The following is a 26,887-nucleotide window of genomic DNA, read 5'->3' on the forward strand; positions in this document are numbered from 1 at the left end:
AGCGTTTGTTTGTTTGTTTGCTGTTGCATTGCTTTGACCCAGTCGTCGTTTGAGGAGATCATAACACTGCAATCTTAAGTACGTTCACTGAGAAGTAAGTCCCACTGAGTTTAACTGGGCTTACTTCCCTGTAAGTTGGTATAGGATTGCATTCAAGGAGCTGCAGCACTTTTGCTTTCAGTCCCACCTGCCTCTTCTCTGGCAACCTGTTGTTGACATTAATAGTCCTTGGAGCAGGTGGAGGAGTCTGTTCACAAACAGGATACAACCTGTAATTGGTTATGTTATCCTGACACGACCTCTGTATGGACAAATACATACATTATATGTTTGTCACTAGAGGGAGATGATATTGCTTTCCAAATGCAGGTGAAGCATGAAATATATTGTGAAGTACAAAGAGGGAAGGGTGTGACTTTCTAGTTATTTCTGAATGATTAAATACCCTAATCATGCAAGAAATTCCACATACTCATTGAAAACGGGGCAACTTTTCTTCCCTTTTAAAGGGGAGGAGATAGAGAAGAAATTGTAGTTTGTTTTGTTTCTCTTCACATCAACTGGTCCCCATAACTCTTTTTTTTCAAGAATGGGACAAGCAGTAAAATAATATTTGGAGAAGATAATATCTAGTCTGGAAGTTGTCCCTTTAAATCTCTGTGTTCCATTTGGTTGCCCAGGACAACTCTTGTAAACATCAGTGAACCTACATGTGGCCTTTGAAAAAAGCTGGGGCCTGAAGCTGATGGGAAAGTTTAGGTCATTTCAGAGCTGCTTGAATCAGACTGTGAGTACTCCCTTACTGTAGGAGGCAGCAGTTTTGCTTTGTGTGATGTAATTTGCTTTATGTTTACGAATTTTACTTTCAGAGTACTCAGCAGAGAGAGAAAATACCTTTAGAGTACGCTGACTTTTTCCTGTATAATATCTGCTAAACAGAGCGTTTAGAGTGCACTGGGAAGAAAGACATTCATCTCAGGAAATAATAGAAAACGTATTGCTGTAGGAAATTACAGCTCCCCAGTCCATTTGAAGTGTGTACATTTCTGAGAAGGATATACAGGGAGAAAAGAGGTTTTCACATATTATTGTGGCTTCTGTAATGGCAGCCAAGACAATAAATAAATCACTCCTTTGCCCAGGCATTTGTGAACTCAGGATAGAATAGGCAGATCTGGTTAGCTGAAGAACAACAGTAGGCTACTCACAAGGAAGAAGGGTTCAAATGTGATTTGTTCTTGGGAAAAAAACCTTTGGGTTCCTCCTCTTGGGTTTATTTTATTTTACAGAGTTAGAAAGTGTGATTGCTTCTTTTATTAAAGAAAAAGGAAACAAAGAAAACGTTGTGTATCCAAGTGGGTGTGTATTCCTTGAGGTTTATTACGCAAAGCAGAAACAAACACCACCATATCCTTTTTATAACACTCTAGCTTGCCTCACTTTTTGCATATCACTTGCTCTGGGGATGCCATTCCGCATCACTGATAACCAGGCATGAATCTTAACTAGTTTTTAGAACAGTTCTAGCAAGTGCTTTATTAATATTAAACAGCAGTCGATGTAGAAGTATCATTCAATAATAAACATGACCAAATCTCATCTAAACTGTTTGGAGGTTTTGTTACAATTAGTTGGTATATAAATGTTGTTAAATGGATGAATAAATAAATAAATAAATAGAATGCATTTATTTATGTAAATATTTTTTTATCCCACTCTGCAGCCAAAATGGGCTGTTGTGGCAGCGTGCAGATAGTCCCTGCTGTCAGGCTTACAATCTAAGGAGGCAGGACATGAACTCAGGAGTGTAGGGGACCACCAAAATCTCCCCATCAGATCTCGGTGTTCAAGGTGCTGCAATAAGGAATTAGACAGTCTGTAAAGTACTTTGGGCCCATGTTGTTTAGGACTTTGTGCATTAACACAAATTCTTCACTGCATAACCCTGCAGTGAACTGTTCTGCCATATTGAGTTAAAATTTGCAGCATAAACAGAGTCCTAAAATAAATGAGAATCTTCTACTCTCTGTTTCCATAATCTATTCTGCTGCTATTTATTATTTATATCCTGCTCTTTTACAAGTATTCAGAGTAACTTACAAGAAAGAATAAATAGAAACATTATCATGTAAATTCCTGAACATAACCAATAACTTTTTAAACCAAGCACTAACAAATTCTTGTAATAAGACTATCATAGCCAATTTTCAATTTTACATCAATATTTAGAGTGACGTATTAAAAAATTCCTTCCAGTAGCACCTTAGACACCAGCTACTGTAAGTTTGTTATTGGTTTGAGCTTTCATGTGCATGCACACTTCTTCAGATATATTGGTATCTGAAGAAATGTCTATGCATACGAAAGCTCATACCAATAACAAACTTAGTTGGTCTCTAAGGTGCTACTGGAAGGAATTTTTTTATTTTGTTTTGACTACGGCAGACTAACACGGCTACCTACCTGTAACTAGAGTGACGTATGCCTGTTTTGCAATTCGCACATCATTCACAAATGTCCCATTTAAACTGCCTAAAACCTTCACCAAGTGTTGCATCAGTAGAGCAGTCATGTTTATATTATGGCATACTTGGTGCTTGTTTGGTGCTCTCCAGGTGACTTACAATATATCTAATTTAAAGAAGAAAAACTAAATAAAAGTCAAAACAATACAGTATACAAAAAAAAAACCTCTCCCTAACTTGAGGGCTGCTGCGTCCACATGCTTTGCATGCTTCTCATAAGCATCTGGTTGGCAACTGTGAAAAAAGGATGATGAGCTAGTTTAAGTACTCTTTCAACAGTTGCATTTTGTTCGGTATTGGCAGGTTATACATGGGTAGGTTATACGTGTGTGTGTGTGTGTGGAGTCCATCCGGTGGATCCATGCTAAGGTTGCAATCCTATATCCACTTATTTGGAAGTAATTACTGCTGAATTCAGCACTAAAGGAGCGAAGAGTAAATTGAAGACTGGTATTTTATATCCCTACCCCCTTGCTCAGCGTTTTCCTTCTGATTCGGATGGGTTTTGTGTTAAACTTTCTCATATGTGGTTTTACACTTGCACCATCCACTGTTTAAAATATAGATTAAATAGAAGAGCAGAATAAATATTATTCATGCTGGTGGCATCTGCTTGCTTAAACTATCCATTCCGTATCATTTTAAGCACAGCAGGATGACTGGCAAAGTTATATAATAGCTATTTGTGTGATCAGAAGGTTCTAATAGAAGGCTGGCCATAGCACTCAGGTTGCGCTTGGCATACTGTACTTTGATCATTGATGGGCTCAGGAGCAGGATTGATTTGGAATCATGGTGGGATGCATTGTAATGCCACAGGGAGCGTGGTTGATAATCATAGGATGAAATACAAGCGATGTCCACTGCCTAGTGCTAGGATGAGTGCTTTACTCTTGTTCTTTGCATGTAAAGGAGGTGGAAACTGGTGGAGAAAACTCCGTCATCATATATTGCTAGGCATCCATGCAGCGGAAAGGGAAGAAATAACAGTTTGTCTGTACAAGTTGAGTCATGTGTACATTGCTTGCGTCACCTACACAAGGTACTGTTATGAGTTTGTGGGTGCCAGACACCTATAATCCCTGGACCCAGCAAGTGTTTGAATTGAATCAAGGCTTTGGGTGTTAAACTGGGCGCTGGACCTTTTTAATCCCTGGATCCAACAAGCATTAAAATCTAAATAAACCAGGCTAGCTTCCTGTTTTGTGGCAACTGCCTGGGGTGATGGGTCATTCAGAAAATAAAGGAAAGGTGGTGGGACATTAAGAAAGCAAAAGAAAGGGGGCTTTGTGCTGGATAGTAAATGAGTGGGGCCTCTACTCCAGTTCTTAGATACGGTAGTTAGATGGACAAAACCCAGAGTTTAGAGTGGAAAAGTGTGTGTATGATGTGATCTAGAAAAAAGCAGCAGGCTGGAAAGGCAGAGAGAGAGAGAGCCAGCCAGCCATGGCTGATTTCTGCTTGAATTGAAAGAATTCAATGTGTGGGAGAAACACAACCTTTTTGGGATGTTGATGCTTTGAACCCATCCATTGTAGGCTCAGGTTTTATATATGTGTGTAAATAAGCAATATACTGTATCATAAAGACACCACAGTCTCCGCCGTGCCTCATTTTAAAAGGGAAACATGGAACCCCTGGAATCTCGCATTACTCAGAGATTGATGGTTGAGAGACACTGGTCTAGGGCTTTGTAAATTAATACAAGTACCTTGAACCTGGTGTGGTAGCAAATTGACAACCAGCGCAGCACACCACACCACTTACAGACTAAAAAAACCCCCAAAACATTAAGTGGTTTTAATAAATAAAAAGGGGTGTGCCATTTTAGTCTGGCTGGCGTAAGCCATGATTTCTCAAATGCAAATTAGAATCTTCTATCAGTCAGGCCTTACATTTTGCCCTCCTTATAATGGCCGGTTAACAATGCAATTCTTATGTGCCCACTCAGAATCTAGCCCCATTGAGTTCAATGGGATGTTCCTAAGTATGTAGAGCAGGGGTAGCCAGCTTCGTGGAAGCTTATTGAACTACAACTCCCATCAGCCCCCAGCCAGCACAGCTAACGGACAATGTCAATGGGAGTTGTAGTCCAAAACATCTGGAAGGAGCTAGGAAGGCTATAGGAAAGCCAGGGCGAGTATGGTGCTTGTTTGGGTGCCACTCTCCAGTGAGGAGGGAGAGAAGGGAATTGGAGAAGTAATATTAGCAGGAGAACAGCAAGGAAAAGCAGCCAATTTGTGCGTTTAAGGCTGCATGATAATAATCGGGAACAGGGCGGTGTCGCGATCCTGATTACCGTACATGCACTTACTTGGGTGCAAATCCTTTATAAACCGGCAGGCTTTACAAATCAGGGTTTCCCAAGCTTGGGTCCCCAGCTGTATTTGGACGACAGTTCCCCTCATCCCTGACCACTGGTCCTGCTAGCTAAGGTCGGGATGATGGGAGTTGTATTCCAAAAACAGCTGGAGACTCAAGCTTGGGAAAGCCTCTTCCAAGCAAAGCTGTCTAGCAACTGCTCACTGGAGCCCTGATAATGCGGTGCATGAAGCCCAGGAAAGGGCAACCGTTCCCCGATGCACCTCGTTGCTGTTGCGGGGAAACTGAGTCAGCCCTGCTGCTCCAGCAGCTGAAGAAGATGGGCAGCCGATGCACCGGCTGGAGAGAGAAGAGTCGCCACTTCTCCGGTTGCTACATCCCATGATCTGTTTGCAATTCGGAGGCAGCTGAGGCGGGCCTTTACATTTTCACGGCAGGAGAGGGGTTAGGTGGATGGGATCTTCTCTCCTGCCACCTTGGTACCCCCCCCCCACACGTGTGTATATACGTACAGTACTGTATACAGTATCTGATTTCTCCAGCAATCCGCCTCCCGCCCCTTTTAGTGCACAGAAGCCCTGCAGTTCCCTCGTCGGGCAGCGGGGGTCGCATCGCTTTCTCTCCCCCGCGGTTGAGGAATGGTTCGCTCCGGCCTCCCCTCTCTGCAGCAACATCCCTCCTCGCGAGCGTGTCCAGCCCTGGCAGGCTCCGGAGCAGATGCTGCCGCCGCTGCCGGGGGAGCGAGTTGGGACGCGAGGCGCACCCGCGAGTCTCCTTGGCCGTTGGCACCGGGCAGCCCTGAGCGAGGAGGAGCCTGCCGGATCTCGGCGCTGCCCGGGACGACAACAGCCCGGTGGTGCGGTAGGGGAAAGGGACCCGCCACCCATTGCAGGTAAATGACAGTTGCATCATTTAGGGATCATAGCCTCCCCAGTCCCTCGCCGCCAGGCAGCCAACCTGGCATATTATAAGCACAATAGCTATGCAGCTCCAACGCCCCTTCTCTCCCTATCTGCGCCCTGCAAAAAGAAAAGAAAGAAGAGCTGGGGGCGGAGTGGGGTGGGGGCTGCATGGGTGAAACTGATGCTGCAACAAATAGGGGCGGGTCTCAGGGAAGGGGAGAAACCGGGCTGAAACTGCTGATGATTCAGCATCCTTTTCTGCAAAGAGGAGCTGAAGAAGGGAGCCCCATCGAAAAGGACCCCACGAGAGCCCTTCTTCCCAGTTGCAGGAAAAGCCCCATTGGAAGGTGATGCCTTTAAGCCACCTGGAGATCTGCAGTGGTTGTTCACCTTGCTTTGTCATGTGCACCCAGAGCTCAGCTGTGCTTTGCTCTTTCCGATTATTGCCATTATTATTTTCTTGTTCTCCTTTCCCCTGCTGTTGGGAGAGAGGGGTGCTCCTCTGATTTGCACTGGCTTAGCTCTGTGGCACCGTTGCTCACAAAGATGCTTTGCTGGGGAAAAGAAAGAAAGAATGACAAAGAAAGAAAGGCATAATTCTGAAGAGGTTTTCTTTTCCCGTGTCAGGGAAATAGGAGGTTGCAGGGAGGAGAGCCTAAATCAAGAATGTGTTAGGCCTAAATGCATTTGGATAAATGTTGCCTGATTCTTTCTGAACGTGTTAAGTCAGATCAGGACATTTCTTATTTTTATTTTAAACAACAATTACCGGAAGTTTAAAGCTTTGGTACAGTATGCTTGCATGTACGATGGTGTCTTCATTTTGATAAGACAGAGGCACCTGTGTGATATAAACTAGAAATGAAGTGCTTGGCTTATGCCTGCAGAAATGGAGTAGGATAGAAGAGGGGGCAATTTATTGGCTGCAGACTCCCCACCGCCCTCAGTCTTCCAGCTAGATAGAAAATGAATGTTTATGGCTTTTTGCTTTCTTTTCTGAAGTATAAGTATGCAAAAAATTTCCCCAGGATAATGTGGCTATGCTAACTCAGGTTGTTGACAATAATAAATGAGAAGCACCATATGGAAAAAGCTGCCCGTCATTCAGAAGAAAATATTTGTGATATGGGTGATAATAGCACTGACTGTGGTTGTAGGGATTACAATTAGGTATGCAAGTGTTAAGTGTAATATTAGGTTAAGAGAAATATTAAGCTGTCGTGCAGGAAGGAAAAAATGGTTAAAGTGACCTTCGTTGTGTCGAAGCCAAATAATCCTTTAGAGGACAAATGGGTTTGTTACGACTTCCATGTTCTGAGCAAGGATGCTGTCACCCTGATTACACAGCAGAATGTGATGGGATTATTTTAGGAGGTGGAAACTTTAGGGCAATGATGTGCTATTTTAAAAGAGCTGAGAAATACAGTTATTTCGAGAAGATTCTATGGGGCTTTCAGATAAGGGAGAAAAGTGCTAATGGGCTTAGTTTCAAGGGGAAGAAATGCATTTTCTTTCTTTCAGAGAAATTGTGGTTGCTGTAGTGCCAGGGCCCAATCTTGTAGGCAAAAAAGGAGCTTACATTGCAGTCCTAAGTCCTATTGAATTCAGTGGGGAGTGCAGCCCCTAACCACCCCCCAATACACTTACTACCTAGGAGAAAGCACCATTGGGACATGGTTCTGGTTGGACATGTAATCGGATTGCATGGACAGTCCTGGAAAATGCAGAGTTCAAGTGTAGAATGTACCTGAGAAAGTGAGAAGACTGCTTGGGTGTAAATAATGGGAGAGGGACAGAGAACACCCTGTTATCAATTTGTACAACTACGACGCAACCCATGATTATTCTCACTTTCTCCATCCTATGCCTTGCACCAGCCTTCCCCAACCGGGTGCCCTCCAGATGTTAGACTACAGCTCTCCTCACGCCTGACCATCATAGCTGCCAAGTTATCCCTTTTTAAAAGGGATTTTCCCTTATGCTGAATAGGCTTCCTCGCGAGAAAAGGGAAAACTTGGCAGCTGTGCTGACCATGGACCATGCCAGCTGGGGCTAATGGGAGTTGAAGTTCATCAGCATCTTGAGGGCACCAGCCAGGTTGAGAGGAAGGCTGCATGGTGGCAGCAGTTCAGATGGCATTTGGTGGAGAAAGAGCTCTATAAGCACAGCAGTGTAGGATGCAAACTTATACAGCATAGCTGCCAAGTTATCCCTTTTTTAAAGGGATTTTCCATTATGCTGAATAGGCTTCCTCGCGAGAAAAGGGAAAACTTGGCAGCTATGTTATACAGGGTCAGTAGTTTCCTGGATAGGAGTGCTAGACTGAAAAAGGGGGGCATTCTTTCCTGTTTTGTCAATTGCCAATTGATTTCTGAATGAATGTCCAAATATATTTCTTTTATCTGCAGAAAAGCCTGCTGCTGTCTAGATCCATGTATGGTATTATATACTTGGCACGCTTAAAATGATCTTGACACAAATTCAGCAGTGTGATTTCAAAAAACAAACAAACAAAAAACGAAGCACAACTGCACTGGCATTCAATGCATACTTCTTAAAGTTTTGAAATATATGGTATTTCTTAGGGTTGATGTTTGATTTCTGGATATTCAGGTCTTGGTGACCGCCTCTACTTTAACGCTTAAGCATTGCCATCGGTGCTGGGAACTGAGAATGTTGGCAAGAAAATGAATTGGCATTGACAGTTGATCCATTGTTTCTTTGACACCCATAGTTTTAACTTTGTCAAGAGGCATCTCCTTGTTTTCCCCACTGCACATCCCTGACATCTTTCTAAAGTTCAGCAGCATGAGCAAAACAGCAATGATATTTCTGCAGTTTGCCCAAGGCTATGGAAACTGGTGTCAGGAGAGCCAGCATATGTCCTGCCATTTCTCTTTAATCTACTTTTGGCCGTGCAGTTTCTTTTGTTGTGTCTTTCAACGCAGATTGTCATCAGAATGGGCTGTTGGTACATTAGCATGGTTGCCCCCCCCCCGAAAAACCACCTCCTGTATTCAGCAGTACATAACGGGAAAGAAGAGTTCGTTTTGCTTTCTGCAGATATGTTGATGGATGCATCATAAGATGTTGGCTACTTGAGCAGCATATTTTTATCACCAGAGTATTGATTTCCATGCAGAGTTTGTACTTGGGTGTGAATACTTGCAGAATGCGAGTTTGAGGTATCAAATGTAACTCATACCTGCCTTCTTGTAACAGAGGTGCATGAGATAAGGGTGGATTGCATCCTTTTTAAGGCGGAACAGGCGTAGTAATGCACACATACATTTACACTTGCCGCACCATTTGAGCATTCGCAGAGGAGTGCAGAAATGCTTTGTATGAACTGACCGTAGCATTCTGGCTAAAAAATAAATCTGGTGGGCCAGTGTAGACCTTATTAGTGCTGAGTTTTCTTCACTTCCCCCAGCAGCTCTGTTCGCTGCTTGCAGCATTGTCTGGAACAATGGGCATATGAAATGCTGTTCAATTTATAATTCTCCTTTAGTGTTCCTTCTTTTGCTGTGTCTGCATTTCCCCGGTGCATTTCTCGTTTCTCTACTGTTGTTTTGTTTTCCAGTTGCACCAGTTTCAAAGGCCTTTGCAGGCTGGTGAGCATCATGGTGTTGGGTGGTCAAACAAACCATGGGATGAAGCAAGGCTGTTAGGCTCAGACATAATAGCAATTGTATAGATACGGAACAACAAACCTTGTGGCTTGTTGGCAGAAAACAAACCATGGTTATTTTGCTGGACTGCATACACACATTCAAACAAACCATTAGTGGGCTGAATAAGCCATGGCTTTATCATTTTGTGTGAACTAGGCCAGTGTTTCTCAACCTTTTTTGGGCCACGGCACACTTGTTCCGTGAAAAAAATCACGAGGCACACCACCATTAAAAAAGTTAAAAAATTTAACTCTGTGCCGCCCTATATTATAATTATGACTGTAAGAAACACTTACCAAATATTGCTTTCTGGCGGGTTAGTATTGTACATTGGCGGCCGCCAGGCTCGTTTGCACTGAGCTTTGGGAAAGAGGAGGAGAAATATTGCTTTTCGGTGGGTTAGTATTGGCGGCCGCCAGGCACGTGACAATGCAAATCGCCCTTCTCGTCACCGCACGTCGCGGCACACCAGCCACACACTAGTGTGCCACGGAACAGCGGTTGAGAAACGCTGAACTAGGCCATAGGCATTCAGTCGTGTCAGACAAGGGAGAAGAAGAAGAAGAAGAAAGGAAGTTTGGATTTGATATACCCTAAGGAGTCTCAAAGCGGTTAACATTCTCCTTTCCCTTCCTCCCCCACAACAAACACTCTGTGAGGTGAGTAGGGCTGAGAGACTTCAGAGAAGTGTAACTAGCCCAAGGTCACCCAGCAGCTGCATGTGGAGGAGCAGAGACACGAACCCGGTTCCCCAGATTATGAGTCTACCGCTCTTAACCACTACTACACCACACTGTTAACCACTACACCACACTGTACAGGTGACCATAGAGTTATGCATCACCATCACCATCTGCATTACAGTGCTCATCTGGGTGCCGTTGAACTGGCTGGATGCCTACACATAGGTAAATTTGGGGGGGGGGAGAAGCTTTTCTAGGGGAAATATTTTGGTGGGCTGAGTGCAGCTTATGTGCCGAGCCTACCCAATAACCACAGGCTTAGTGATGAACTAAGCTCAATTTTTAGTTTTGAATGCTTGGAGAACGAATCTGTCTTCATTTCAGCTTTTCGATCTGCAGTCATTATGATTAGACTGTTTTGAGGATGGAGATTTTTGCAATTCACTAAAATACCCAGAGCTGTGAAAAATAATACAGTTGACAACTTTAATACGATGTTTTCAGCCGGCCTCACAACTTAGTTGTTTCTAGCTTTTCATTGCATATGTATCAGAAGGGGGAGTTGTGGTTAAGGAGATGTTGGTAGTGTTCTTTCCAGCGCAGTGCAATAGCTTCTTTATCTTTTAGAAGTGTGGTACCATCTGCTAAGCATAGGAGGCATATGCCATGATGTATTGGCCCATTGATGGTCTTTGTGGCTTTAAAGAAACTCTGTGCATCATGAGTGTCGGCTAAGTGCTGGATTCTCTTGAGCTTTTTTTTTAAATCCACCAGGTGTTTTTTAGTTCTCTGGTTCTTCTTTGAACCTCAGTCTTAGCGTTGGCATAGGGTTTTTTTTCTTAGTGGCACAGTTTCTATCTTGTTGTCAGATCTGAAAGGCCTTCCTTTTCTTGTCAATCATTCGTTCAATCTCACTGTCATTCTCATCAAACCAGTCCTGGTGTTTCTTGGTTTGGTATCCAATAGTTTGTTCACAAGCTGCAATAATGGATGTTTTTAGCTTGGTCCGGTGTTCCTCAATGATCAGGGAATTCTGAAAGCAGATGGTTCTTAAGAGTCGTTTGGAAGCAATCCCGCTTAATGGGATCTTCAGCATCAACTTCGTTGGACAGGTCATGCTGTGCAGATGCCTGATGATTGTCTTCCAGAGCAACTACTCTATTCCGAACTTAAAAATGGAAAGCGTAATGCTGGTGGTCAAAAAAGGGTTTAAAGGCTGTCTCAGGGCAAATCTAAAAAAAAATGTAGTATAAACACTGACAACTGGGAAACACTGGCCTGCGAGCGCTCCAGTTGGAGAACAGCCTTTCCCAAAGGTGTCATGGACTTTGAAGACACTCAAACTCAGAACGCAAGGGAGACGTTTGCTAAGAGGAACGCACACTTGGCAAATCCACACCCTGATCAACTCCCGCCCGGGAACCAATGTCCCCACTGTGGAAGGACATGTGGGTCCAGAATTGGCCTCCACAGTCACTTACGGACTCCTTGTTAAAACCGTGCTTATGGAAGACAATCTTACTCGCCAAAGTGATCGCCAAAGAAGAAGATCAGAAGGGAAAATGATTTTAAAAAACAAAACAAAAACCAAACCAACAATGTATTTTGAATCATTGTGATCCTTTCTGGGACATTATGGTGAAGGGAAGATAATAAACCTAATAAAATTAGGACAATGCCCCACCCCAAATGAAAAAACAACCCTTTCTACATATTAGCATTGGCCTGAGACATCCTTCAGTGCTTCAGCTGCTTACATCCCAACCTATATGCATGCTTGTTTGAAAGTGAATCCTACTGAGTTCAGCAAGAGTTCAGTAGTGCGTAGGATTGCAGCCATAGGCTTTGATGACACGTTATGTTTTAATGGGTACACACTATAGATCTGCTTTGCATATGTTCTAAAACTAGTGTTTGAAGTGGAAGCATACATTTATTTCACCTGAGAATATATGTTGCCAAGAGGTGCGATTGTCTGTCTTTTTTCCTCACAGACGCTCGAAATGCAGTTTTCAGGCTTATTTCTCCCTGCAGGGAAGTCTCTCTCCCCCACCCCATTGGCTCTCATTTCCTGCTTCTTACATTGCTGGGCTTGCTTGGGAGGTGGTATTAAGACAAGGGCAGGATTGTGACCCAGTGGAAACTGCCTCCCCACGAGAGAGTTCTTAATTGTTTTGTTTTTTGGGGTTGTGTTCTGAGACAATTTAGAAGGCACACTTTGGGAAATGAACCAGTCCGGAAGGAAGACATATGTAACACAAATTTACCCATGTGTCGGCAAAGTTATTTTTACATTTGCTGTGTGTGTGTGGAGGATACTAGCTATATTCTTCTATGGTCACATTAGTCTGTGTTTACTTCCCAATTTGTCCTTGGACTGACATTTGCTTCTATTTTTAGCTGCTAAGAAGCATATCTACATGCTTTATTGTGAAGGTTTTCATTTTGTTTTCAAAAGCACTTACGGCCTGGTTTGCTGGTACATGCGCTTATTTTGATCGCAGAGACAGGGATGGAACAGGCTTCCCTTTCTCCCATGGCTTTTGACTTTTAAATGTGTATGAACCATCAGAGTACAGAGGGGACTTAAAATATGCAAATGGAGCTTATAAAATGGTCTTCAATGGTTTTTAGTGACTCAGAGGCTCAACTTTTAACCCCACCTGGAAATATGGAATCCATGCAAGGATGTTGCCTATCTTGGATGCATTTTGTGAACCTCCCCAAAGGCAGGGGGAAGACGGCAAGTTTCGGTATTAATAGTGGCTTCTCCCACACGTGGGGAAACTTGTCAGTTTTCAGACGCCCACAACACTCGTCTGAGTTTCAAACAGTAGCATCATTTCTGTGTGTTCAGAAATCACTTTCTCTCTCTTCCATCTCCCCCACCCCCTTCTCTTTCCACATTTCTGGAGCAATGTTGAAACATGAAGATAGAGAGGGAGGAGGAAGAGGAGGGAGGTAGCAGGGCTGCAGGTCAGGGCCGTCTTAAGCATATCCCGGGCGGTGGTGCAAAGATCCCTCAGGCACACACACACACACACACACACACGGTTTCCCAGAGTTGTCGACCTTTTCCCAAGCTTCTGTGGGGATCGCGGAGGCTTGGGAAGGAAACTGCACGCCTGCCAGCCATATGGTTGACGGGGCACAGCTGGCGGGGGTGCAGGGAAAGGGGAGGCCGCCGGCAAAGCCGCGCAGCTCCCTCACTCGCTGGGTTTGCCCCTGAGAGGCCAGCGCCCTGGCGCAACACGCCTGTAAACCCAATGGGAAAGATGGCTCTGCTGCAGGTGTTGCTGGTGGTTGCAGCACACAATTAGAGCAGACCCTCCAAGTGTCCCTATTTCCCAGGGACAGTCCTGGATTTCCATAAGGCATCCCAGTTTCTGATTTGATCCCGGAATGTCCTGCTTTTCCTTAGGACGTCCCTATTTTCATCGGAGAAATGTTGGAGGGCATGTTAGAGAAGTGTGCTCTAGTAGCTCATACAATGCCACACTAGTACCCCCCTCTTCATCTACCCCAAAGATGAGTTCTGTGCAACACAGAAGCTGATGTACTTAATCGTGAGCCTTCTAATAAAAAGGTTTCCTTTTACTGACCCTGCGAACACTGTGCACTAAAGTGGTACCTCAGGTTACAGACGCTCCAGGTTACAGACGCTTCAGCTTACAGACTCCGCTAACCCAGAAATAGTACCTCAGGTCAGGTTAAGAACTTTGCTTCAGGATGAGAACAGAAATTGTGCGGCGGCGGCATGGCGGCAGCAGGAGGCCCCATTAGCTAAAGTGGTACCTCAGGTTAAGAACAGTTTCGGGTTAAGAATGGGCCTCTGGAACGAATTAAGTTCCTAACCCGAGGTACCACTGTACAGTACTTCCTTCCAAAGTTGAAAGCAGAATAGGACAAAAGCACAAAACTGGTAGAGGGGTGTGTGTGTGTTTTAAAGTGATCTAGTTTAAAAGAGAGGGAGGGAGAGAAAGAAAGAGAAGTTATTGCTGATGTTCTTTCTCCTTGATGTATTTGCAGTGCTCTCTTAAGTGGTTGTACTAGTGAGAAGAAGAAATGCTGTTCTTAGAAAAATTGATCCGCTAGACTCTGAAGTAAATGCTGGGGGCAGCAGTGCAGCCAACACCAGCGAGCACATTTTGAAGATAAAGCACATAAGATGTGCTCACCTTCAGATCTTTCATCCTTTGCCAGTATAGAGCAAGGCTGTTTGAATAACTCTGTTTTTGACAGCTAAATCCTTCTCAAAGATCTGCTTTATGAATACAGGGATTTTTAAACATGTGACCAAGATTCCTAGGCAGTGGTGATGCGTGACTTCTTCTCCTTTTTTTTTTTTAAAAAAAAATAAGAAATGCATTTCACTTCCATGGCCTGATTTTGACTATGCCTACATGGTGTGTAATTTAAAGATTATAATTTTTGAGGATCCCGCATTGGGCTGCCATTACAGCTTTCATTCCGTACAGCGGCCAGCGCTAATCATCATAACTAAGACTCGATGGAGGGCAGAAGAGGACGTTTCATCTAAAATGTCAATCCAGCCCCCTTGGTTCATGAAAAAGGAGCCTTTGGGCACCCATTTACTTGGCTTACCGGCATTGCATCTGTTTTACACTGGGGCAATGCTGCCTTGTGCAGAGTTCAGGCTGAATACTAACAGGGCAGAGCTCTGGTGTTGCTTCAGCGGCAGTCAAGCTTAGGACTAGGCAGTTGTGTCCCAATCGCCAGCTGTGCCTTCCCCGAAAGGAGCCTTTTCAGTTAAAGGGGACCAGTCCACACCGGCAATCTTTTTACTTGGTTGGAGCTGGGGAGAATCTGGTCTTCCTGGGGCTTCTAGGCTGGAATCATCTGAGTGGGAGCATGGTTGAACCCTCATCCTAAATGATTAAGTAGTGCCTTTTGACCGTGTAGAGTGTTTCACGAATACTGTGTCAGTAATCCTTGTGACAAGCTCATGTTGTTGTTGCCACATTGCCATGCAGATGCCTGTGGCTGATTAGGAGAGGCTTGCCTGAAGGGACCTACCTTCTGGGTAAACATGGTCCAGCTGCGAGTTGAGGCAGGCATTTATGCATTTCCCAGATTGTAATGCTGCGCCAGCTGTAGCAAAGCATATGCAAGTTTTGATTTGGAGAATTGTCAGAGTTGGAAGGGACTGCAAGGGTAATCTAATCTAACCCTCCACAGTGCAGGAATATTTTGCCCAATGTGGGGCTGAACTCACGAGCCTGAGATTAAGCATCTCATGCCGTACCGACTGAGCTACTCTCGCCTTCAGAGAATACATTAGCAATATGGTAAATGCATATTTAGAAAGACAGTATATTTTGTTTCTGTGGTGACATTTTGGTTCTAAGTTGGATGTAAAGGAGAAGGAAGAAGGGACCCCGAGTGTGGGGTGGGGTTTGGGTGAGAGAGGCAGAAAAGTTCCTGAAAGGTTTGCAGGCACCCCCAAACTTCGGCCCTCCAGATGTTTTGTACTACAATTCCCATCTTCCCTGACCACTGGTCCTGTTAGCTAGGGATAATGGGAGTTGTAGGCCAAAACATCTGGAGGGCCGAAGTTTGGGGATGCCTGGTTTAGAGAGTGTATATGTGCCATTTTCGGGGTGGCTCCCCCCTCCATCCTGCTTTTTTTCTTTCCTGCAAGTGATAAACAGCAGAGCTCTTTGTGGCAGAGCAAGTCAGGCTACAATACTATTGCTAAATGCTAAGCACCCCTCTAAACTTTGGGGAACTCTTGCAGGTGCTCATGCTTTGAAATGGCTGCTCTGAATTTGCCTCCTAATCAGCAGTGGGGGAATTGTGTTGATGGAAGAGGCATGTTCGGCTCAGCTCTAAATCTTCCATTGCACTGCAGTTTCCCATCTATTTAAAAGAAAAGTTGTCTTGGTAGAGCAGACTAGTTCTCTGAAATGGAAGACATTTGCGGCATATGTTCTGCAAGATTCCTCTCTCTCTTCCAAACACCGGAGAATTCCTCGTGCATAAAAATACACGGTCTCCAGATCACGTTTGTTCTTAAATGCTGGTTTTAGTAACCACATGAGCACAAAGCTTTCCTGCTAACTTCGCGAGTGGCTCTGCCTGCATGGGGCTGAGCTCTGGCGCCAGCATTTCAAGGCATGACGAAGACTGGGCACCCTGAGGTTAGGGTTTGCAGTGACTCGAAATTACAGATTCAGTGGACCTTGCAATGTCGCCATGCTTGTCGCTGGGAGGCAGCAGAAAGTTAGCTTGTAAATTGAGCTGGGTTCTTCATGGCTTTGCCTCGGGGTAATTGAGGTCGAGAAACACGTGTTTCTGAATATACAGACCCTCCATTTCCATTAATGCTGGGAAGGAAGTTAATTCCTTGCTTGACACCCCCCCCCCCACGTGCATTTGTTTTGCAGTTAAGATGCCATGTTATGTTTGGAGTCTGGTTTGACAATGTGGACTTCCAGGTGTTGCTTGTCTGTTTTCAGGTGATTCCAGGTTCAGTGTCTATTATCTCTACGGAGAGCTAGGAAAGACCCCTCATTGAAACCACTGTGATCCAGCGCAGAACAAGCACCTCCTTAGCTTCATAAATTGAAGCTGACTCCTGAAAAGACAGAGGTGTTATGTGTTTTGAGTTCTCAAATCTGTGAAGTGGTGAGATGCCCTGCTCTGGATGGGGTTGCAGTCCCCTGAAAGGAGCAGGTCCATAGCTTGGGGGCTCAGGTAGCCTTGGTGACTAGGAGTTCCTTATTCCAGCTCTGGCCAGCTATAGCCCTTTTGGACATAGATGATTTGGCTACAGTACTCTATGCTCTGGTTGCTTCCAAATTGGACTATTGCAGTGTGCTCTAAATGGGCCTATCACTGAAGACAAGTCAGGATCTTAAACTGATCCAGATTTTTGCATTGGTTTGACCCATCCTGCTACCTTCTGGTGTTAGGTGGGTGGTGGTAATAATAATAATAATAATAATAATAATAATAATAATAATAATAATAAATTTATGTGTGCGTTCCTATGTCTACAAAGTTTACCTCTGATTCTGGGTAAGAGAGTATTGGGAAATGATCCATAATGACTTGAAAAATGTTTAAAAGCACTTTCCCCAATAAACCAGAGTCCTTTCTGTTGGGGATAATTCAGACTGAAATTCCCAGGTTATTTATGTATGCAACTACTGTGGCCCATGTTTTGTTAGCCCCAAAATGGAAAATGTGCGAGGTCTCAACTAAAGAAGAATGTCAACTTAAGTTGACAGAATATGCACAACTCGCAGACTTAACATGTAGAATAAGAGAACAAGAAGAACATACATTTAAAGAAGACTGGAAAATGTTTGTTGAATTTATGGGAAATAATTGTGTACAGCTGAAAACACTGTAAACAAGTTTTGATGGATGCAATAATGGAATAATGAGTGGTATAGTTTTTGTAAAATATGCAGGGATTTATGATCTGTAAAATGGACCATGGAAAGAGAAGAAGGGAAGTCATTGATATCTTAAAGAGGTAAAATGAGCATTTAAAATTGTAAAACAGAAAACTCAATAAAATTATATACAAAAAAAGAGAGTTTACCTCTGATTAAGTGATACAAAGCAAACAATTGGGGCTGGAGCTTCAAAATGAGGCAAATGTCTTTGGGATAATGTTGGTGATGGTGATGATGCCATCCATATCCCACCTTTCATATCCCACCTTTCCTCCAAGGACCTCTTGATGACGTGCACCGACCTCCTATTCACCATTTTATCATCACAAGAATGCTGTGAAGATGGAGTAGTCCAAGGTCAACTGGTTAGCTTCATGGCTGAGTGGGGATTTAAACCCTGGTCTTCCAAGTCCTAGTCCAGCCCTACAACCGCTACACTTTAGGAAAACAATATAAGGGGAAATTATAACCCCACCCCTCCCAGTCCTGCTGTCCCAATCCAATTCACTTGGCTGCATTTGCGGTGTGGCTGGGTGGAATTAAAGGAAAGGGCCATCTGAAAATGGCTCACCAATATTTTTTTCCAGTTAGGACCTTATTGCAGTTGGGTGTAGGAACTATGTCTCCAAGCACAAGGAAAGGCTGCTTGTTAGCAGCTGTTCTGGTTTTTTTCTTTTGTTACATAATCAACACTTTTTGAACTAAGGCGTTGAATCACAACAATTATGTTGTTCCTGCAATCTGCTGGCAACAACTGAAAACATGAAACCCTTTGTAGAAATAGCTAAGGTGATGTTCTAAGAATGGCTGGCTTATTTGCATTAAATGTTCCATTAAAACTAATCAGTTGAAAGGCCAGTTGTTACTGGATTCCCTTCCAAATATGCATTGCTGAAATCCTTTCTCAGATTAGCCTGATATTGCATACGCCATGTCATTACATTTTTGGTGGGCTTGGCCCTGGAAGTGGACAAGTCCAGATCTCAACAATCCAATAATTTGGCTCAGCCCAAGACCTTATCAGAGATGCTCTGGAGAGACATTCTCTGGTCTTCGTCTGGTTCTAGCAACTTGTAGAGGGAGGCAAGATAATGTATTGGCCCAAAATCAGGTTGTCATACCTCTTCTCTCACTCTGTATAAGCCATGGTTTGTTTAACTGGGTTAGTTCATTTGTTTTACTTCTGAGTCTGACCCAGCTAACCATGGTTTGTTTGAAGCTGACCCAGCTTGGAGATCTATCTTTGCTTAGTAAGTCAAGATATGCATGAGTCCTGTGCTTGCATACTCCCTTTTCGTGTCACTGCTTTCACCATCTCTTTTGGGTACTCCATGGTCAAAGAGTTCCTGGGTTAATTAACCATGGTCGCCCATTATGTCCAATACGTTTTGGAGCAAATTGTGATCTGAAATGATGGTTTCAAATCTTGCTTTCCTTCAGTCCTGGTAACCATAGTGTTCTGGTTTGGACATAATGGGAAAATACGGTAATTTATTCCAGGAAGTATTCAGCCGTGGCATACTGTGGTGGTGGTAAGGAGTGGCACAAGGCTTCTGCACATCCCAGCTTAATCAACATGAATGTCCAGAGACCAAGCCAACATCTCCTACCTTGGCACTGTTGCATGCTGATTAAGACTGGAGGCAGGCAATGTTTTAAAAAGAGAGTTGGAAGTGGCAAGAGAGCAGCAGCATGGTCTTCTGTGGCAAACAACACACATGTTACTTTTGTCCCTCTGTTGTCTGTGGGCTTCTGAAACAATGCAAAAGCTTTTTACCAGAGGCAAAAGTGAGTCAAGTACCTGTATCATGAGTGGGAATCTCAGAAGACTCAGTTCTCTCTCTGGAAGCTTTTTCAGAGAGCTGAAGATTTAATAGAGAATGGAGCTTTCTGCCCCAGTGCTGATGTGCATTATGTTCATCTGCTAGTTGTATATTTTTAATCCTCCTGAATGAACAAAATAGGCTGTGTCGATGGTGTCCCATGCACTTCAGTGCAAGAGGCCAAGTTTTTCCTGCTCATCATTTACATTAATGCCATTCTGTAGCCGTTCCTCGAGTGCCTGTTCCTTGTCATCTGCAAGCTTTTTTGTTTATAGTCCAGATAAGCTATTGGGAGTATGTGCAGTCAAGTCCATAACTGGCCAAAAAAGCACGGTGGCTTGTAATGCACTAAAGACATGGCATTCCTCCTACCCTTTTAAAACTGTAATATATTATGCATCAGTCGGGAGCATAGTAGAGCTTCTGTCATCAGTATTAATCTGTCATGTTAGCAAAAAAGTGTTTTCTGATAGCTATGGGGTTTCCCCTCCCTTGCTGTGACCATGTAGCGAGTTTAAATTGGCCACGGCTTGAATTTGAGAGGTGTTGGTACTTTTACATAATAATAATAATAATAATAATAATAATAATAATAATAATTTATTATTTATACCACACCCATCTGGCTACATTTTTGCACAATGCTACTTGATGTAACTGTGGGATAAAGAGAATGCCCATGGGTGATAGTCAGCTAAGTTTTACTCAGGAGTAGGTCAATGGTCTTCGGCTGCTTCAGACGTTCCTTAGATACCCCAACCTTCAACTATGCTGGGCAACATCTGGATATTTTAGTGGCTGTAATGATTATTCTTCATGTCTTTTCTAAAACAGTACGTGAGATCAAATTTTAAAGCAACAAACACCGGAACACCTTTTGAAAACTACCACCTTAAAGTTTATGAGTTGGATCTGAAGGTTCTGTTCCTTCGACTAGCGATCCGATTCTTAATGTGTACCTTTTTTAAAAAACAACAACAACGCTGCTTTCTAACCTTGCATTTTGCTTTCTCCATAGTTCTTTGTAATGGGTTCATGTCTTTATTAAACGCAGGCACCTGTTTCTTTTTCGGAACTGAGTTTCTCCACAGTCTTGAACTGACATGGTATGACAAGAGCTTTAAGAGAACTGGCTTGGAGGGCCTTTGAAGTTTCCTGAGTGCGTGCAGCAGGATTTGGGCTCAGCTATTGCACCCTACCAGTGACCATGCCATCCTTGCCCAATGAAGGAGGTAGGCTGCCATCTTGCAGAAAGCCTCGTTTTCCTGGTTATATTCGGTCAAAGACGGACGGTGCAAAATTCCACGTCCTGCCAATCCATGTACGGGATTGGGCAGCGCACATGCACCTCCTCTACCGCATATGTCATAATGTATGGCACGAAGCATATTTCTGATCCCTGCCATTCTTTCATATTAAAAGGGGGGTGGGAGTGGCTAGTTCCAGGGTTACCTGAATTATGTGCTTCCTGATGTACATGCATATACTACACCGTGTTCCCATGCTTATGCTGGGTATACAAAGTGGGAGAACCACACACGATCTCACTGTTCCTTCATATGACCAAGGTGTATTCTAATCTGTATTTTAAGAGATTTTATAAAATGCTCACATTATATTAATTCAGAGAGGTGTGTAGAAAAATGAAAGTGCAACATGTTTACCCAAAAGAATAAAGTAAAATTAATGGTACAAGACTGGAAGGTGAGCTGCAGACAGTAATTTAAAAATGCCATTCAGAAAAGGTCTGGGCACCTGAAATAGTCTTGGGCAGAGGGCGCTGTGGGTTAAACTACAGAGTCTAGGGCTTGCTGATCAGAAGGTCGGCGGTTCGAATCCCTGCAACGTGGTGAGCTCCCGTTGCTCGGTCCCAGCTCCTGCCCACCTAGCAGTTCGAAAGCACATCAAAGTGCAAGTAGATAAATAGGAACCGCTCCAGCGGGAAGGTAAACGGCGTTTCTGTGCGCTGCTCTGGTTCACCAAAAGCAGCTTTGTCATGCTGGCCACATGACCCGGAAGCTGTCTGAGGACAAAACGCTGGCTCCCTCGGCCTATAGAGCGAGATGAGCGTCGCAACCCCAGAGTCGGACACGACTGGACCTGATGGTCAGGGGCCCCTTTACCTTTTTATGTATCTAAAAATATAAAATAGTCCTGCGCCTGCATCTCGTTGGAGCAGGACTGAGATTGAGTGAGATGTAAGTTGCTCCAATATGTTTGCAATACCTTATTGTCCTAAACCAGGCATGTCCAAGACGTCAATTGCGATTGGTTGGTCGCAGGCTCCTCCTCCTCCTCCTCCCTCCTTCTGAGGGGTTAGAGCTCCGTGAGGGGGACATTGGTGGAGGGGGGGGGGAGGCAGGAAATGAAAAGCTCCGCGCCTGCTCACCTGCTAGTTCAAATGCAACGAAAAGAATAAGAAAGGAGTCCCCCTGCCAAACAGTGAGGAAGGCAAAGAACAAAACACATGGGGGAAAGCCCCCTTGTTGCTCCGTGAGTTTGAGCGAGGGAAAGGCTTTATCGCAACAGTAGGGGAAATAGAGGTGGAGTAAGGGCTTGGGGATGCTGACGCAAAGTCAGCTGTGATTTAAAACAACAGTAGGGGAAAGATGGAGAAGCCCAGTGCACTCCGACTGGCTCCTCACATCTGTGTAAACTAATATAAAAATGTAGTTTGACTTTTCTCACTTGTTTTCGTTACTTGTCCATCTAACAACTATTTGGATCTGTCAAGATGATATCCAAACACAACTACTGTATCTTTGAAATAAAGATCCATTTAAATGACTTCGGAGGGTGGTAGATCACTGCCAGTTTTTGATACTGGATTGTAGATCACACCCTGCTCAAAGTTGGACGTGCCTGTCCTAAACCAAAGGGAAGTCCTCCCTTTTTAATTTGGCTTTTTTGCTTCTGTTATGCCTCCTAAGACCAGGCGACAAGGAAACTTACCTGTGTGTTCAGTTCATCTTTTTTAACTACTTGTGAGAACTTTGTGATGGTGATATAGCATTTTATCCCCCCCCTCCCTTCCCTATTTTTAAACAGATAACCAAGGGACCTCTTCTCTGACTTTGAGCTCGGAGCTGCCTTACCAAAGCACAATAAGGAGGAAAGTCAGAGAGAAGAAAAAACACGGAGCAATCACTGCGAATGTTGCTGGCACAAAATATGAGATTGGTAGCAAGCTACATATTCTGCTTACCTTACAATTAAATTATGTGATAAGAATAAAGAAAAGTGGATGGAGCAAGGAAAGTCTCATAGCTAAAAAAGGCTTCCAGGTCAAAGTTTGATAGAACGTGATACTATTGCTGTTGTGCTTGTGGGTTGCCATGGGCATGTGGTTGGCTACTGTGAGAAATAACCGAGCTACTCGGAATTTTTGGTCTGAACTTACTATGTTCTTACGGAATTGATGAACCACCCTGGGATCTTCGGATGAAGGGTGGTATACAAATTTAAGATTAAAAAAACTATTATAATTAGCCACTGAGAGAATAACTCAGTTGGTTAGAACAGGCACCCCCAAACTTCGGCCCTCCAGATGTTTTGGACTACAATTCCCATCTTCCCCGACCACTGGTCTTGTTAGCTAGGGATCATGGGAGTTGTAGGCCAAAACATCTGGAGGGCCGAAGTTTGGGGTGCCTGGACTAGATGATCCTCAGAGTCCCTTCCAACGCTGTGATTCTATAAACCCAGACTGCCTTTATGAAACTCCTAATATTTTCCCACCCAGGCACTGATCAGGCCCATAGCCTGCATCAACGTTTGTTGTATGAGTCGCACTTCCAGATGTTTTGGATGCAGAGTCAGCAGCAAGTCTTAGTGCCCTAAAACTCTGGTTTATTTATGCTTGGTTGAAATGTCACCTGAGAGAGAATAGCTGCTTAAAGGCTTAGTCCTAGTTCTGTAAGAGCTCACACATTTGCTGGAATGTGTGCGTTAAGTGCCTTCTGTTAAATCATTCCAGCGTCTAACTAACAGGACTACTCACAGTGCATTAAGCTCAACACCTCACCCATTTCACATTAATTTTACACATGGCTTGCAAAAGAGCAGAGAGCGCATTTCTTGCTGGGCCGGAGGTTGGCTTTTTTACCTTCTGAGTTTAGTCACAGGAAATTAGATCTCAGGGGCTTATGACGAGGGCGCTGTCATTCGAATAGTCTTCTTGTAATTACCATTCAGAACGCCATTCTCTGGCTGGGGTCGTATGGCTGGTCTCCAGCTGTCCTTTCCGTAAAAAGATTTTCATACCCGTAGAAATGCGACTGGTTCTTCTGATGCTCCATCATAAGACTCGAGCATCGCTCTGTCAAAGCCTTAAGAAACATAGCAAAAAGCAACAGGAAGCAGTCGAGGCAGACCTCGGTATTGCCTCCCCTGATTTGCAGTGGCCCTCCAGTGTTTCAGGCTGGATTCTCATGCCTTCCAGGTTCGATTCCCATATGGGACAGCTGCATATTCCTGAATTGCAGGGAGTTACATGACCCTTCCAACTCTACAGTTCTGTGATTCCCCTTTGCTCATTTTCTGTGACCTCTCCCCCTGCTTTGGTATGTCAGACATGACCAATTGCTCTACCAACCTCTTGTGTGCATATCAACAGATTTCTGTTTGATTATTTATGCCTAGATAAGAAACCACCCTTGCTTGTGAGGTCATCCTTCTCATCCCTTCTCACAGCCAACACATTGCATCATGTCAGAGATGCAGCTGAGAACTAAATGGGCTATTCCTCAATCATTTTTGGTTGAGCGACAAACTCTTGTCGGTTCCTTTAGCAAGCTAATGTTTACTTCCACCCCAGCAGCACAGTGATTTTAACTATGCAATCGGCAGGATTAGATTTGCAAAATAAAATATCGCAAGGTGAGCACCACAAGTTTTTTTTTAAAAAACAATAATAGCCTGTGTACTAGTACTGCTGTATGACTAAATTATGTGTACTTTCCCTGAGAGTCTAGTTTGATTCCCCCTCCCATGTACCTATTCCTCTCTTGCAGTACGCGTAGTAATTGAAGAAATGGGCTATGTCAAGACTCGGGACGACGATGAGACTGCAAATCTCATCTGGAGTGATTGTGCCGTGCAGCAGGAAAAGATTGCCGAGCTCCGAAACTACCAGGTACAAAGAAGAAATAACTAGGTAGCCTTGGGCACCTTGATCAGGACAGAAGAAGAAATAGTAACATTTCTGTATTGCTCAAACTTTTTTGGGGGGGATCTGTATATTTAATTGTGCATTCATGATTATGTACCCATTACCTTCTACCGACTTAATGGGAAGCAAGAGTTGACTTTCCTGTTTGCAGAGGTCTGCTGGATTTCAATTTTTTTTTGGGGGGGGGGATGTGCAAATCGATTCTACATTTGGTGGTTGCACATTTCTCTCCAAATCCCTTTGACTGATACTGCACCACCTCAAGCTGATGGACCACTTCAGTCTTTCATGTTCCCAAATCAAAAGCTGGTGACATGAGAAAAGCACTCTCAGGCTTCTGTGCATTGGTTAATACAGTAAGCAAGTGAAAGTGTTGGCAGGCTGATTATATGTCTTCATTCAAATGGGCCCTCGCCGATCTGCGTGCCTATATGTCAGTCACTACTTCTCTGTAGATGAGTTTACCCAGATATGCCCATCTGAAGAGCAGCCCACTGACTGAGCCTTCCCCCTGTGCTTATCCACAAGCCTTTTCTCTCCCGTTTTTGCTTCTGTTTTCCTAAAATGAATCCTTATTGCCCAGAACTTAGCTAATGGAGTTCCACCAAGAGGTCCCAGTAACTAGTGTGCTTGGATGTAAGTCTGGGAGATCAGGGATAGTCACCATGGTTCTCCCCAGATGTTGAGGACTCCAGTTCCCATCCTCCCTGGCCATTGCCCCCTGGAACTGATGAGAATTGTTTCCCACACCTTGTGGCCCATGTTGGCCACCCCAGGTCTAGATCCTGGCACGGCCGTGAACCCAACATGGTGCCCCTTTGCTTCTTATATGGTCTTTCAGTGCTGGGTGGGGTGGGGTGGAGAGTGAGCACCTGAAACCAAGTACAGTGGTACCTTGGTTCTCAAATGCCTTGGTACTCAAACAACTTGGAACCCAAACACTGCAAACATGGAAGTAAGCGTTCCAGTTTGTGAACTTTCTCCAGATGCTGAACGTGCTCCGTTTTGAGTGCTACGCTCTGATTTGAGTGCCACACTTCCATTTTGAGTGTTACGCTGAGGTCTGTCTGTTTTTGCTATTTTGCGTTTTGTTTTTGCGGCTTTTTTGTTTTGTTTTTGTGACTGTGTGGAGCCCAGTTCAGCTACTGATTGATTGATTGTGTGACTGCAGTACATTGTTTATTGCTTTCATTTTATGGATCAACGGTCTCATTAGATTGTAAAATTCGTGTTAAATAGCTGTTTTAGGGGTTGTTTTTAAAAGTCTGGAACAGATTGATCCATTTTGCATTACTTTCTATGGGAAAGCGCACCTTGGTTTTGGAACGCTTTGGTTTTGGAACGGACTTCCGGAACGGATTAAGTTTGAGAACCAAGGTACCACTGTAATAATTAAACAGGCCCATGCTGTCTAATAGATTTCCAGCATCTACCTAGCACAATTAATAGCGGTCTCTTGTAGGTACTGATTTCGTTACAAGTCTAAAATAAATTCTGGTAAGTTTAATTGCCAACCCTTCCCTAATGTATGTCTTCCCCTCTTTTCTCCCGCCAGAGAATCAACCACTTTCCAGGAATGGGCGAGATCTGTAGGAAGGATTTCTTAGCAAGAAACATGACCAAGTAATTTCCTTTTTAATTTTTTTGTGTGTGTAAAGGAACAGAGGTTAATAAACTCTCTCTTTTTGTAATGTAGCATTATTTTCTACAATCTTAGGGACTTTGTGGATCAGTTTTAGCCCCCGTGTTTTATCAAGACCCTGTTGTGAGTGACAGATGGCTGTGTAGTCACAATACTATGGGGAACTCTCTGATTCAGATTCAGCAGTTCTCTAGAATATCATTTGAATGGGAGATACAGAAAGGGAGGACTGTTCCTTCCATGCTCTGCTTGTATCTGGTTGACCGCTGTGGAAAACACAATGTTGGAGTAGATGGGCCTTATTATGGTCTCTTCTTTCAATGGACTTTCCTTATGTTGTTATTAGTGTGGCCTGATCCTCTGGCTTGACTGGTTAGGGAACTGCTCTGCACACTCTTATTGGCGTGGTAAAAAGCTTCCAATAGCTGATTAGCCCAAAAATGGAAAATGAGCGAGGTCCCAACTAAAGAAGAATGGCAACTTCAGCTTGCAGACTTAACATATAGAATAAGAGAACAAGAAGAACATACGTTTAGAGAAGATTGGAAAATGTTTGGTGAATACATGGGGGGGGAATTGTCTACACTTGAAAATGTTGGCAGCCTTAAGATAAATTCAGCAGTGTAAATAGGTTTTGATGGATGTAATAATGGAATACTGAATGGTTTAGTTTACGTAAAACATGCAGGGGTTTATGATATGCAAAATGAACCATGGAA

General features: G+C 43.8%; 1 protein-coding gene across 4 annotated transcripts in view; it reads left to right on the top strand.

The window, feature by feature from the left end:
* The first annotated feature begins 380 nt into the window (after positions 1 to 380).
* The window catches only part of TTLL7 (tubulin tyrosine ligase like 7), a 75,174-nt gene continuing 48,667 nt past the window's right edge, over positions 381 to 26,887 (top strand). For 3 of the 4 annotated variants that reach the window (XM_060276783.1, XM_060276784.1, XM_060276785.1), the window contains exons 1-5: positions 381 to 787; positions 20,411 to 20,588; positions 22,405 to 22,536; positions 24,369 to 24,490; positions 26,082 to 26,149. In XM_060276783.1, coding sequence (XP_060132766.1) covers positions 20,564 to 20,588; positions 22,405 to 22,536; positions 24,369 to 24,490; positions 26,082 to 26,149 — 347 coding nt within the window. In that variant the 5' untranslated portion in view covers positions 381 to 787; positions 20,411 to 20,563. Of the gene's footprint in view, positions 788 to 5,579; positions 5,740 to 20,410; positions 20,589 to 22,404; positions 22,537 to 24,368; positions 24,491 to 26,081; positions 26,150 to 26,887 lie in introns of those variants that run through there. The other variant, XM_035122641.2, reaches the window with a different exon arrangement.

Source organism: Zootoca vivipara, chromosome 7 (genome assembly GCF_963506605.1).
Source record: "Zootoca vivipara chromosome 7, rZooViv1.1, whole genome shotgun sequence".
NCBI lineage: Eukaryota > Metazoa > Chordata > Lepidosauria > Squamata > Lacertidae > Zootoca > Zootoca vivipara.